Here is a 13853-nt window from a genome sequence, read left to right on the forward strand (position 1 = left end):
ACTTGTCTCAGTCACATCCCTATCCCTGGGAAAACCCTCAGGGATTTATAGACCACAACAACCACAAGAACAGTTTCCAAAGGTTCTCAGCCTACAGAACATGGTCCAGTAACACTGAGGGAAACAGATCCCAAATCCAACACAAAAGGATCCCAAATCTGACTGTGGGGGTGAGAGCTCACAGACCATGGGTTGTTTTCTTGCTCAGCACGTCTGGTTGATGTTATATTTGGGGGAAAAAAGCATTGACTTGATTATAAAATCATCAGGGATGGAAAATCCATCCCTTCCCTCCTGAGCTGCTGGACCCTCACTATTAATTTGCACCTCATTCCTCACTTGGATTTTAGCATTAGGAAGCAGCAATGGCTGGAAGAAACATCTTTCAACAGAGATTCCTCCCCCTGACACAGAGATAAGGAGTCACATCCTTAGTGCTCCCTCCAAGCACTTGTCTCTCAAGTCACCTCTCAATCATCCTCACAACCTCAAGGCTGTCAGAGGACGAGGCTACAAAACTTCAGATGTGATGTTTGGAAAGGGCACAGCCCCAGTTGCACATGTTAATGCCTTTCCTTTTCCTCTCAATTTAATTTGGGAGGGAGAGGACACAAGAAACAACTGAAGCCTTCTGGGAGTGCACCTGCTGTTTAACACAAACTCCTCTCTCACAAAATGGTTCTCAGCACAGGAAGTTTAACACAAAGATCAGCTCAGTAAGAACAGCTCTAGAAAGGATAAAACTTGCTCCAAACAGTAGTGGACAAAGTGTGGGGGGGTTCATCTTATTTGCTGCAATGAGAAATAGCACAGATTATTATCTTTTATTCCTGAGCTTCCTTTGAAAATGGATGTAGCAGCTAATCCCCAACATGCTGGATGAGGAAGGCAAATCCTCCTGGGAATGATCCCTTATCAAATTCACTCCTTTACTGAGGCTCAAGAACTTTGTGCAGAACTTCAGTTCAAAGCATGAAATCCATTCTCAGTGTAACTGGGCCAAGGTTGGACAGGGCTTGGAGCAACCTGGGCTAGTGGAAGGTGTCCCTGCCCATGGCAGGGGGTGGGATGAGATGAGCTTTAAGGTCCTTTCCAACCCAAACCATTCTGTGGTTCTTTAACCACCTCGCTGAAGCAACAGGTTCGAAACCCACCCCTCTGCCCTTCTACCCCTGTGTTCCAGAAGAATCAGCCTGGTTTTGGTTACAGAAAGAAAACAGCCAAGAACACCCTTTCTCAGTCAGGACTGTGTCCTCCCCTCTTCCTTTCTCCCACTCCTCTCTCTGGATTATCCAAGCAGAGGATTATTTTGCAGCAGGCCCTGACCCCCCCACCCCTGCAGCCCCAGGACAGGATCAGCACTTGCCAAACCCCACAGGGTGAGCCCAGCAAGGTACAACTTGTGTTTTCAGCAACTCCCTTTGCCCATTTATTTTTTAAATGTGCACAGACCAAACCTCCCCACGATTCCCACTGGCAGTGAGTCACAGGAGCTGCAGTGCCAGCTCGTCTCGGGCTCAGGAGGATTGACTCAGCCTCGATGGATTGATTCACTGGGAAAACATGGGGCTTGCATTTTGGTTCCAGAGAAATCAGCAGCACCTTCCCAACACAATGCATCAGCACTTCCACGCCCCAGGAGCACTTTAAGGGAGTTTTTGGGTACCAGAATCATGTATAACATGGTGTGAGCAGGGCAGGGACTGTCCCCCTGTGCTGGCACTGCTGAGGCACCTCCAGCCCTGGGGGCAGTTTTGGGCTCCTCAGGACAAGAGAGACACTGAGGGGCTAGAGGGTGTGCAGGGAAGGGAATGGAGCTGGGAAGGGGCTGGAGCAGCAGGAGCAGCTGAGGGAGCTGGGGGGGCTCAGCCTGGAGAAAAGGAGGCTCAGGGGGGACCTTCTGGCTCTGCAACCCCCTGACAGGAGGGGGGAGCCGGGGGGGGTCGGGCTCTGCTCCCAGGGAACAAGGGACAGGAGGAGAGGGAACGGCCTCCAGCTGTGCCAGGGGAGGGTCAGGTTGGACATCAGGAGGAATTTCTCCATGGAAAGGGTGGTCAGGCACTGGCAGGGGCTGCCCAGGGAGGTGGTGGAGTCCCCACCCCTGGAGGTGTCCAAGGAAGGCCTGGACATGGCACTCAGTGCTCTGGGCTGGGGGACAGGGTGGGGATGGGGCACAGGGTGGACTCGATGACCTTTGGGGGCCTTTTTCAACCGAAAGGATCCTGTGATTAAGAGGAAAAACCCAACAAACAGCAGCTTCCCCAGGAGCTCTTGCTGTCCCCACGTGCAGCTGAGCAGGGCTGGCAGAGCAGTTTCCCCAACTGGAGCAAATATTAATTGGCTCTTGTTTTCCCAGTGTTTCAAGGACCCTTCAAAGTGCAGTTGCTCTGAGGAGAAAATGCACCTGCTAGTTGAGCTCCTTTTTCCTCTCCTCTTCACCTTGGCCAGAGTATTTTTAGCTGAATGGACAGACCTGCCAATACTTTCACCTTCAATCCTTTGCAAGGAACTTTCTGACAACACCCAGCAAAGAATGAACCAAATCTATCCAGGGTCAAGAGAGGCAGCAGGAAAGAAATGATGAGCAAAAGCAAGTCCCCAAAGGGCTTTTTCTACATTTTTTTGCCTTCAATATTTTAGCTCCTGTTGTTCCCACACCACCCCTGCTCCCAGAGAACTCAGTTTGTATCTGATTTCAACACACCCAAGAGTTTGGTCTGAGATTTTAAGACCAGACATTCACACACAATCCACCTGATCACACTTTCCAGAATAAACTGGAACCCTGCTGAGTCCCCCAGATCTACTAATCTGAGTAGATTTGGCAGAAAATAGCCCAATATTGTCATCTCAGAAGGCAGAAAAACTCACTATTTAAAGGAAACCCTCTCTCCTGGCTGTTCATCTCAGCAGGGAACGTGTCAACAGCTGCCAAATTGGTAAATACAAGGATTTGCTTCCATCAGAGCACAGGACCAGAAAGAAGAGGAGGAGACTTGCTCACGAAGCACTGTTGTTATCAATTCATATGATGCTGGGCCCAGGATGGGGCATTAATTGCTACAAAACATGTCACACCAAGCTCTGAGCTGACACAGTCCCATGGGCCTTCAGGTCACTGCTCAGCTGCCTCTGGTGGACACAAATCACCCCTGCTTTGGGTCAATCTTCCAGAAATAAGCAGATTTCCACGGAGGAGGGGGGTGGTCAGAGCTGGCAAACTCCAGCACACACAATTTCATGTCTGCAGGGTCAAGGGAACCTCTGAGAACCAGAGCAAGGTGACACATGGGGGTTTGTGACTCTTCCCAGGCTTCCCTGAATTTCCAGCTTTCCAGCTTTCCTTCAGCAGCCTGTTTGCAGTGCAACCCCTTCATCAGGAAATCTATTATTTGATGATCTCTCCAGCTCTCACAGCACTTTACTGTCTCATTTCAGACACATTCTTTTGTTAATGAGTTTGTCCCCACACGGAAAACGGATCAAACCTGCTAAAATTTATACACCTGAATGTACAAACCATGCCAATATGCTCCCAGCACATCCAGAACCCACCCCATGGCCCACATTGAGAGCCTCTGAAGCCTCTCAAGTCTTTTGTAGAAAGCAGAAGTAAGGTGAGAAGGAAGAAAGAAAAGGTGTCCTGTGCAAGTAAAGTGCAGAAGGAATTAAAAAAACCTATTTAGAAGTACATTCTTAACTGGGTACCTTTTCAGCCAAGGCCTTTAAACTGTCCAGAAACCTCTGCCAGAAGTCCTTGAAGAGGGGTCTGTCGATTCTCCTCAGGCTCTCCCTGGTGCTGGCATCCACACTGACATACAGCTGGGTCACTGGCTCCAGGCTCCTTTGGAAAGAAAACCAGGGAATTGCTGTTTTCAGACCTTGCTGCTGCTTCACTTTGTGTTTTTGTGTTACAGGAGCTCCCACCAAGCTGCTCTGCAGGTCCAGTAGCAACAGGAACTTGGCAAACCACCCAGGTTCCAGGGGTTCATCTCTGCCAAGTGACCATTGTCCATGGTGAGCTGCTAGAACCTTCCACCAAATAACACCTCCAAAGCTGGGAACTCACACACACAGGCCTTGGCTGACAATTTAATTATCTTTTCCTCACTGAACTGGAACATATTTCACTTCAGAGTAGCTGTAACACACCAGGAAAGGCTTCCCAAAGGAGGCTGCCAGGGAAGCACAGAGAAGCTCTGCTGCTCCCCACAGCCCCATTAGTTAAAATCCCCAACTTCTGTTTGCTCTGGCCCATGGAAAACCAATCCCATTCAATAGAAATGGACCTCAGGAGGACATTTCTTCCTGGAAAGGGTGGTCAGGCACTGGAAGAGGCTGCCCAGGGAGGTGGTGGAGTCCCCCACTCAGTGCTCTGGGCTAGGGGACAAGGTGGGGATTGGGCACAGGGTGGACTTGATGATCCTGGAGGGCTTTTCCAACCTCAGTGATTCTGAGATTCTTAATAGAGGCATAACTCAGCCACTTCCTACTGCTGTATACACTGAACTTACCTGACCTGCAGGTGGATCCTCAGCCAGTTTTTTGAAGGGATATTAAAGCTGTTTAGAAAACAAACCCACACACAAACCACCAACATGTTCTCCTTCCACTAACAGGGCCTTATTCCATAAATAATATTCCTTTCTGGTCCCACTGTGCTGGTGAGCTCAGCATCTGTGAGCCCAACACTGGTAATTCCTAAAGAGTTTAAACCTCCTGTACTGTGTGAAGAGCCTGAGCTGAGTCTAAACACTTCCAGAAATCAAGAGAATAAAAGAGAAGCAGCAACAGGTGCATCAGCAAAGGGATCATTGAGGGCATTGAGAACAACCTAGAAGGAGCTCCCTTAGAACTCCAGGTTGGAAAAGCCCTCCAAGATCATCAAGACCAACCTGTGACTTGTCCCCCAGCCCAGAGCACTGAGTGCCACCTCCAGTCATTCCTTGGCCACCTCCAGGGCTGGGGACAAACCCTGGTGACACACAGAAGGGACAAAGCCAGTGAGTGTGACACACCCAGCCCTCGTGGCACCTTCCACCCCAGGGGCTCTGAGCTGAACAACCACATCCCAAGTGTCCCCCAGAGCTCAGGGTGGGGACAGCACTTTGGGAGGGCAGTGAGCAGGCACCAGTCCCAGCTTGGTGTGGTTCCTTGGAGAAGATGAGAAGAAATTAGAAACCATTGCTCAGCTGCCAAACAGGGCCACCTAAAAATACACCCACCCCCTGCCCACCCTGAAGGTGACAAAGGGACAAGGACTGGCCAGAATGAGACTGAGCAGAGCTCTTTGTGTCCAGAAAAATCCACTTCACGTGGACACTCAGCCAACCATCTGAACACATTCCCTCTGCATGAAGAACCCAGAACAAACTGAACATTTCAGGTTAAAATATCAGTTTGGGAAACAAGCCTGTCTGGACTGGCAGCCCAAAGCCACAGACTCCAAAATGAGCAAATGTTCTAGGCCTAAGTGGATTGGAGTGTTCAGTTTCAGAGAATACTGAGCCAAAATACTCTTTTTTTTCTCAGTGCTGTGTTTGCTTAATTAGAAGGTGCCCCAGTGAAGATGGAGGGGGTTTTAAACTGCAGGCTGAGAAAAATCATCTCTTCTCTGAGGAACTCAAAGCTAACAACAGGCAAGAGCCAGACTCACTGTTAGATGGAGAAAATTAAGGAATTAGAAGAGATCCCAAAGAGGGATTTCTGCACCATATTGCTCCAAGCAGGAGAGGTCCACAGGGCCCTGCCTGGCTGGGAATTGAGCCAGGATGAGCTTGGACATGCTCAGGAAACAAGGAGAAAGGGCAGCCATGGGTGCCATGAGAACTAGAACCCACCTGATGTTCCTGGAACTCAGCTACACTTCACAATTAACAGGAGATTTAGTTGGATGGTACCAGGATGGGGTTTTGGTTGTCTGAGGTGACATCCAGGACACCAAATCCATGGCATTTACACACCAGCCATGAGGTGGTTCCAGCAGCCCAGCAGGAGCAGACACAGCAACACCAAACCCGAGCATCTGCTTGTGAGCAGTGATGAGAATCTGCTCATTGTTATCTCTGAGGATCACAGATGCAAACACACACAGGAGGGTTCTTGTTCAGAGCCAGGAAACCTCCCTCACTTTGTGGATGTGTGGACAGGAGGAGCTGAAGTCTAGAGAGAAGATGAGGAGGAGGAGGAGGAGGAGGAGGAGGAGAGGAAGGCCCAGGAGGCACCACACTGGAGGCCCAGTGGGCTCCTGTCCCCAACCCAGCAACAGCCCAGCCCACAGTCCCTCCCATGGAATGGTTTGGGTGGGAAGGGACCTTAAAGATCATCCAGTTCCAACCCCTGCCATGGGCAGGGACACCTTCCACTAGCCCAGGTTGCTCCAACCTGGCCTTGGACACTCCCAGGGATGGGGCAGCCACAGCTTCTCTGGGCAACCTGTGCCAGGGCCTCCCCACCCTCACAGCCAACAATTCCTTCCCACTATCCCATCTAACCCTGCCCTCTGGCAGTGGGAAGCCATTCCCTGTGTCATGTCCCTCCACCCCTTGTCCCCAGTCCCTCTCCAGCTCTCCTGGAGCCCCTTTAGGCCCTGGAAGGGGCTCTCAGGTCTCCCTGGAGCCTTCTCTTCTCCAGGTGAACCCCCCCAGCTCTCCCAGCCTGGCTCCAGGGCAGAGGGGCTCCAGCCCTTGGAGGCCCTTGCAGGCCCTTGTCCAAAGGCCCTTCCTGCACCAGAGGTCACTCTGCCTATTTTAGGAGTAACATTTCCACTCCAGTTCCCCTCTGCTGACAGCACAGAACTGAGCCTGGTGCCTACTTCAGTTCCCACATTAAGCAAATCATTTGCTTTGAAGAGCCAAAGATCAGTTGCAATTTTTAAGACAGCAAGACCAGCGTTTTATCACTTTCTTTTTTGTTTCTTTTCAAACAGATTCAGCAGATCCGAAGAAGTGCAGCTTCAAAATAGACCGTGTGCTCTCTTTTTAAACTGCTATATTTAGGAAAGAGCAATTTCTATCTATCAGGCACATAATACATGACTTAAAGTAACTTGATTACACAATTATTCAATCATTTGGAATGCCTTTGTGGTGTATAATTACTCCCTCCAAAATTGCCTGCCCTCCCCCCCCCCCCCTGCCATATTCAGACCACGAGGAGTAAAAAGGAAGCTCTATCAGAAGTACTGACACAGAGAGGACTGAGCTGAAACAAGGAGCTGAGTGACACCCCAAAGCCACCCTGCACACAGCTCACCCAGCTCCAGGCTTGGACTTTGCCAGAGGGATCAGCTGATGGAATTCTGAGCTCCCACCCACCCTCAGCTCACACCATGTGCTGTGTTTCCTTGCTACTCTACTTCAGACTTTGTTAAAAGCAGCCTGGATGCTCCAAAGCAGCAGAAAAAGGGATTCTTTGCATTTGTAAAGACTCTTAGAGTGTCCATTAATATGTTTGTTACATTGACAGAATCACAGCTCAAGTGCCTCTGAGAGGGAGGTAAAAACCTCTGATCCCACTTTGCCAACGAGTGTGTGCTTGTCATGTGTCCTTGTCCTGCACTCAGGGTCCTGCTGGAGATGCTGGGCTGGACAGAGCTCTGGTTTGAGCCAAAAGCTGCTCTTAGGGAGTGAGAACAAAGATCAGACCCAAAATTTATGAGCTCAGTCTCCTGCTGTGGCTGATAGAAACACACCAGGTATCCACATCCCCAAGCTCAAAGCACCCTGTTCTCCTCCTCCAGCAGGTACATTCCATGCTCTTCACTTCCAGAAGCAATCCCAGTTTGTTTAAGAGGTACAGGAAGGAAAATCAAACTGGGGGAGAGAAAGAGATGAAAATGAGCACAGGGAGATTGAGGTTCAAACCAAAGAGATGCCGAGTGGGTTTTCCATTGCCATCATGCAGAGCTCACTCCAGTGGGGGATAAAGTGGAATCAAGACACAGGTCAGCATTCCAATGTTTTAGTAGGAAGGTATTTCATCCAGCTCTTACCTGATCTCCTCTGGGAACTGTGCATTGGTCACCAGGAAGCTGGAGATGCTGTGCTGGTGCAGGAGCCTCACGAAGCGGTTGATCTGGGGGTACATGATGGGCTCCCCCACCAGGGACAGAGCACAGTGTTTCACTGTCAGGGCCTCCTCAAAGCGAGCTGCCTTCACCCCTGACACACCTGGAAAAGGGGGAAACAGCCTTAAATCAACAATGGATGGGGCCCTGAGTGACGTGGTAAAGTGGAAGGTGTCCCTGTCCATGGCAGGGCTTGGAACGAGGTGATTTTTAAGGTCCCTTCCAACCCAAACCATTCTGGGATCCCATAACAAATCCCCCTCCCAAACCTTGCATCTGTATCCAAAAGACACCCTGGCACAAGGAGGACTGAGAAAAGCAGCTGGAGCCAGAGGGGACACCAGGCCCCAGGCAGTGCCCAGGAGCAGCTCTGCAGGAACCCACAGACGGTGTCCACCCAGGGTCTGGGGCTGTGTGTGCCCTGATCACTGCTGTGAGCAACTTGGGTAGTAGTAATGAGTAACATTTGAGCCCAGCTTTAACCTTTGAGCCCAGCTTTAACATTTGAGCCCAGCTTTAACCTTTGAGCCCAGCTTTCCATTGCTGAGCCCTTGGTGGTGCTGCCCGAGCGCTGAGGCAGAAACACAAGAGGCAGTTTGATGCAACTTCAAGCAGGTGTCTTAAAAAAGAACCCCAGGTTATGTGTGTGTGTGTCTGCTGTTGGTCCCTGTGGCCCCCCAGCCCCAGGAAAAGCAGCTCCTGGGGGAGCTGAGCACGTGTCACTGGGCAGAACATCAACAGCTGAATCCACGCCGGCAAACACACAAGGAGGAGTTCAAAACCCCACCACAACACGGCCCTGAACAGCCAGAGGGATTTCAGAAGGAAGAGGAAAACAAGGAGCTCAACTGTAGCATCCATGTGAAAAGACCACCTGCAGGTCTGACCCACCTGAGGTCACGATTCCCAGGGGAGGAAAACCCTCCTCCAGCCCACCCAGCCCTGCCCGAGCGCTCAGGACCCCGCGTGGGATCACCCGACTACAAACAAGCCTCTGCTCCAAATATGTCACTTCACATTTCCTTGACGTGCCTTGATGTCCTCCAATAATATCTGAGGGTTTACACTGGGGGCTGGTCTTTTTGGAAGATAAAAAAACCAAAGCCCTGAGTGTGGATCCAGGTCCTCAGCTCACCTCTCGTTGCCTTGACGCTGCAGCACAGAAAATTCCACCCTGTGCTGCAAAGCCCAAATAAAAAGGGGTGTTTGTGGATATTGCTGCAGCCTCACGTAGAAAAAAGCTGATTTGGAATCAGAGCAGAGCTTAGTGAATTTTAAACCAGCCAGGCTCAGTCCTGAGCCAGTGACAGGACTAATGGTTATTCCATAGAAACTTGACAGTACTAAATGAGAGCTTTATTTGAAAAGAAAGAAGCATCTGAACCACACACTGAGATTAAAGGACTAACTTTGGTATTTCTAAAGCTACTGTAAGTCATTTTTGGAATTAATTAATTCCCCTCTCTCAGCATCTCTCCTCTGGACTCCCATAATTACCATGGCAGCTTTGTAAGCAGAGAGAAGAAAATTCCAACAGCACCTAAAGCTGGAGTGGAACTTTCTCAAAACAGTTTACACCAAATCTGCTGAACAGCAAACACAGCCCAGAGGAGGGAGAGGGTTTGTGTGCAAACATTTGATGGTACAAATCACCAGCCAGGCAGGGATAAGCTGCACAGCATTAGTGCTATTCCAGGAGGGCAGGAACTCTCCTGCACTTGGGGCTGTTTTTACCCTCAGGGACTCTCAGGATTTCCCAGCACAGGTCATGCATTTTTGTTTGGTTTTTTTTTTCCTTTTCCCTGGGCTGTATTATCAGAGACTCCCACTCTCCTATTTCTGAATTATGTTTCCATTCTCTGTGTGCCCTTTGCAAGGGCAGAGAGATTTACCAGTCACTCCCTGGAAAAATGTATCCATCAACTGAACTGCTTCCCACCTTCACTCCATAGCAGTAACATTTCTCTCCATCACTTACTCTAAGAGAGAATTATGTGACTTTAATGTCTGTGGTCTTCAAAACCAGCACAAACTATGGCAACAATAAAGGAGAACATGATATATTAGAGGGACTCAGAGAACTGAGGGCTGCTCCTCCAGGATATCCTAAAGGATAAAGGGACACGAGAATTCTTCTGTTCCTTCAAAGAAAATATCATTTCTACTTCAATGCATGGAATTAATAAAGCCTCACAGAATCCCAGAATGGTTTGAGTTGGAAAGGGACCTTAAAGATCACTCAGTCCCACCCCCTCCCACGGGCAGGGACACCTTCCACCAGCCCAGGTTGATCCAAGTCCCATCCAGCCTGGCCTTGGACACTTCCAGGGATGGGGCAGCCACAGCTTCTCTGGGCAACCTGTGCCAGGGCCTCCCCACCCTCACAGCCAACAATTCCTTCGCAATATCCAACCTCAATTTCCCCTCTGGCAGTGGGAAGCCATTCCCCCTTGTCCTGTCACTCCAGGTCCTTGCAGACAGTCCCTCTCCATCTTTCCTGTTGGCTCCTTTGGGCACTGAAAGACCAGTCAGGTCTCCCTGAAGCTCCTCTCCTCCAGGCTGAACAATCCCAGCTCTCCCAGCCTTTCCTCCCAGCAGAGCTGCTCCATCCCTCTGATCCTCCTGGTGCTCCTCAGATGAGCTCAGCAGTTCCTTTGGCACGTGGAGATGGCACTGGGACTACAAAGGGCAGCAGCAATTTATTCAAATGGCTTTGGGCATCACCTGAGCAGCATCACTGGGTGCTCAAGCCCTGAGGGATCTCTAAGTAAGACATTTCCCCATGGTTTTATTCTCCAGGAGCCCAAATTTGTCTGTTCTGCTCTGGGGGTCAAACAGCTCAGCCTTGCTGGAAGTTCCTCTGGAGTCCCAGCCAGTGCTGCAGAATCATGGAATCACTGAGGTTGGAAAAGACCTCCAAGATGGAGTCCAACCTGTCCCCCAGCACTGCCAAGGCCAAAACTAACCCATGTCCCCAAAGGCCACATCTACACAGTTTTTAAACCCCTCCAGGGATGGAGACTCCCCCACTGCCCTGGGCACCTGGATCAGGGAAGGACAACCCTTTCCATGAAGAAATTTTCCCAGTATCCAACCTGACCCTCCCCTGGCACAGCCTGAGGCCGTTCCCTCTCCTCCTGTCCCTTGTTCCCTGGGAGCAGAGCCCGACCCCCCCCGGCTCCCCCCTCCTGTCAGGGGGTTGCAGAGCCAGAAGGTCCCCCCTGAGCCTCCTTTTCTCCAGGCTGAGCCCCCCCAGCTCCCTCAGCTGCTCCTGCTGCTCCAGCCCCTTCCCTGCACACACTCCAGCCCCTCAGTGTCTCTCTTGTCATGAGGGGCCCAAAACTGTCCCCAGCCCTCGAGATCCCCCAGCAGTGCCAGCACAGAGGGACAGAGCCACAACAACCTGCTCCTCACTGCTTAAGCCCTGGGGTGGTTTGTGGGGTTCTGATGGTTTTTTTTTTGTTTCAAAAATCAATCCCAATAAAATCCACCTGCTGTTTGTGGAGCTGCTAAGTTGGCTGGAAAGACATGGCCATGTTTTGTGCCCGAGGCAGCTCCAGCCTGGTACAGCCCACTGGGGACTTCCATCCCTTCCTGCATCCTTTCCCTGCCCCTGCTTCAGCTCCCCCCACACTGCTCCAGCTCCATTTTGCTTTCACTGATTCTGCTCCAACAATATTTCCACAGGCACCCCAGGGAAGAGACAGTGTAACATCCCCAACATGGAACAGCAGCTCCTGAGCTTTTCCTACTGATTTTTCTTCCCCTTAATAAACCTTTGGCTCCCAAGGCAGGAAGCATGTTGCCATCTATCACTCTGAAAAAAGTAACACAGCTTTTCTTTTCCCACTTTGCAGCTCATTTCTAGTCCAGAACCATTTTTTCCCCCCCTGCTCTTTCTCCTTTCACAGTTCCAGGTCAAGGGTAACTGTGCTGAGGATGCACAGGCACATTTCAGGGAATATTTATGAATTTGTTTAATGGAGAAGAAGCTCCCAAAGGAGAGAATTGGGATGTCCTTACAGGCCTCTTGACACTTAAGCAATATTTTCAGATGCTGACAAGTCTGTCCCTAATGATTCCCTTCCCAGCCCTTTTTGGGAAGAGAGCAGGGAGTAGTAAAGGAAAGAAAAGGTTATTCCTTAGTCCAGGGTGATAAAGGTTTTACTTAAAGGACTTGAAAGACTTCAAGGTTGGAGACTCTCCCACCCCTCCGGGCACCACCTTGGCTGAAGAAGCTGATTTTGATGTCTGAGCTGACCCTTCCAAACAGAACCCCAAGTCTGTGTCCCTTGTTCTACCACAGCAGGTGGGTCTGTGGGTTCAGTGTGGGCTGACAGGGGGTTACAGACTCCTCCAGAACCTTCCACTGCTTACACTCAATGAATCATGGAAAAGGTCTCTAAGATATCAAACCCAACCAAGTTTATCACATTTGGGAAATCAAATAAAACCTCCCAAAAAACAGCCATGTCTATACAGAGACAGAATGAATAAACATCCAACTCACAACAGGTTCCTATTTGAAGGAAAAGCAGTGCTACTGAGAGGGGATAACTGCAGCTTCAGAAAGAGCTGTTTGAAGAATTCCTGAAAACAGGAATACCCTGAATGCTGCTGCTTAATTATTAATGGGAAAACACAACCTGGAAGTTTCAGAATTAACACAAAAGCAGGGGATTAAGGCTGGGTATTTCCTGATCACTTTTAACCTCACTTGTACAGAAGAGCCAAGATTCCCCATCATCCAAACCAGTTTAACCACTGTGGAAATCTCTGTGCTCACCAAGGGAAAAGATGCAACAACCACCAAGGTGCAACTCCCCTCCTCCCCTCCAGGCAGCACCAGTGGCTGAGGGAAAGGTCAAACAGCTCAGGAAACAATAAATGTGCCACAGGAGTTTCTTCCCTCCCATCTCTGTGATGTCCCACACCTCACATCTCCCTCCCAGATGACCAGAATGTTCTCCCCCAGGCTCTGAAGGTGCCACTGCTGGTTGTCTCCTCAAAGCACCACGGATGGGGTGGGAGGAGAAGTTACCTCTGAACTGCCTGATCATGTTCTGGTGGTTCTCAATGGCCTCCTGCAGGATCAGCTCGGGCTGGTCCATCTTCCAGCGCCACTCTGTGCCCACGGGGTTCGTGTGGTGTCTGAAGGGAGAGGAGACAAGGCACTCACTGGCATTTGAACACACCTGGGAAGACCCACCTGCCACCTCTGGCAGTGTTTAACAACATTAAAAGCCACGAGAAATTCCCAGCAACATCCTGCTGCTGACCCAACTTTTGGGAGTCATCCTTGACCACCACTCTCATACCTCTCTCCTTCCAGGCTCTGCTCTCCCCAGAGGGGCAAAATGGACCTTGCAGCTTCTATTAAACTTAACATACCTATTCTGAACCCCAGGTGAAAGGTTTCTAAGCTAAAATGATGCTCTGCAGCCACGAAAACCTCTGTGAAGAAAGGAAAACTGGTTCTACCTCCTCTTCTGACCACGGTTGCAGAAAGCTCTGGAGAAGGAAGGTCCCAGGACACCTTTAGTTCCATTTTAAAGGCACCAACCACCACCCTGAGAAGGACAGGATTTGTTTCTAATCCAGTCTTTGTTTTGTGCTGTGGCAACAAGGCACATTAGGGTAGGATGCTTCAAACTCTGAGAGCAGGAAGTCTGCACTGTACCACAGTGGTGGATGTGGTTCATGTCCCAGACTGAAGGAGAAACCCCACAGATCTTCCCTCTGAGGAACAGCACATTGGGTTAGGAAGCCAACCTTGCCTGGAAAG

At 50.2% G+C, this 13853-nt stretch overlaps 1 protein-coding gene across 1 annotated transcript in view; it reads right to left on the bottom strand.

Annotated features, from left to right (window-relative positions):
* Positions 1 to 13853, bottom strand: part of LOC127481042 (S-adenosyl-L-methionine-dependent tRNA 4-demethylwyosine synthase TYW1-like) — a 96392-nt gene that overhangs the window by 38849 nt on the left and 43690 nt on the right. Inside the window, exons 11-13 of the mRNA XM_051809875.1 lie at positions 13110 to 13219; positions 7994 to 8171; positions 3709 to 3844 (exon numbers count right to left, since the gene is read on the bottom strand). Of these exons, the coding sequence (XP_051665835.1) occupies positions 3709 to 3844; positions 7994 to 8171; positions 13110 to 13219 (424 nt within the window). The remainder of the gene's footprint in view (positions 1 to 3708; positions 3845 to 7993; positions 8172 to 13109; positions 13220 to 13853) is intronic.

The sequence above is a fragment of the Manacus candei genome, unplaced genomic scaffold (genome assembly GCF_025592945.1).
Source record: "Manacus candei isolate 608988 ecotype Guabito, Panama unplaced genomic scaffold, ASM2559294v1 h1tg000076l, whole genome shotgun sequence".
Taxonomy (NCBI): domain Eukaryota; kingdom Metazoa; phylum Chordata; class Aves; order Passeriformes; family Pipridae; genus Manacus; species Manacus candei.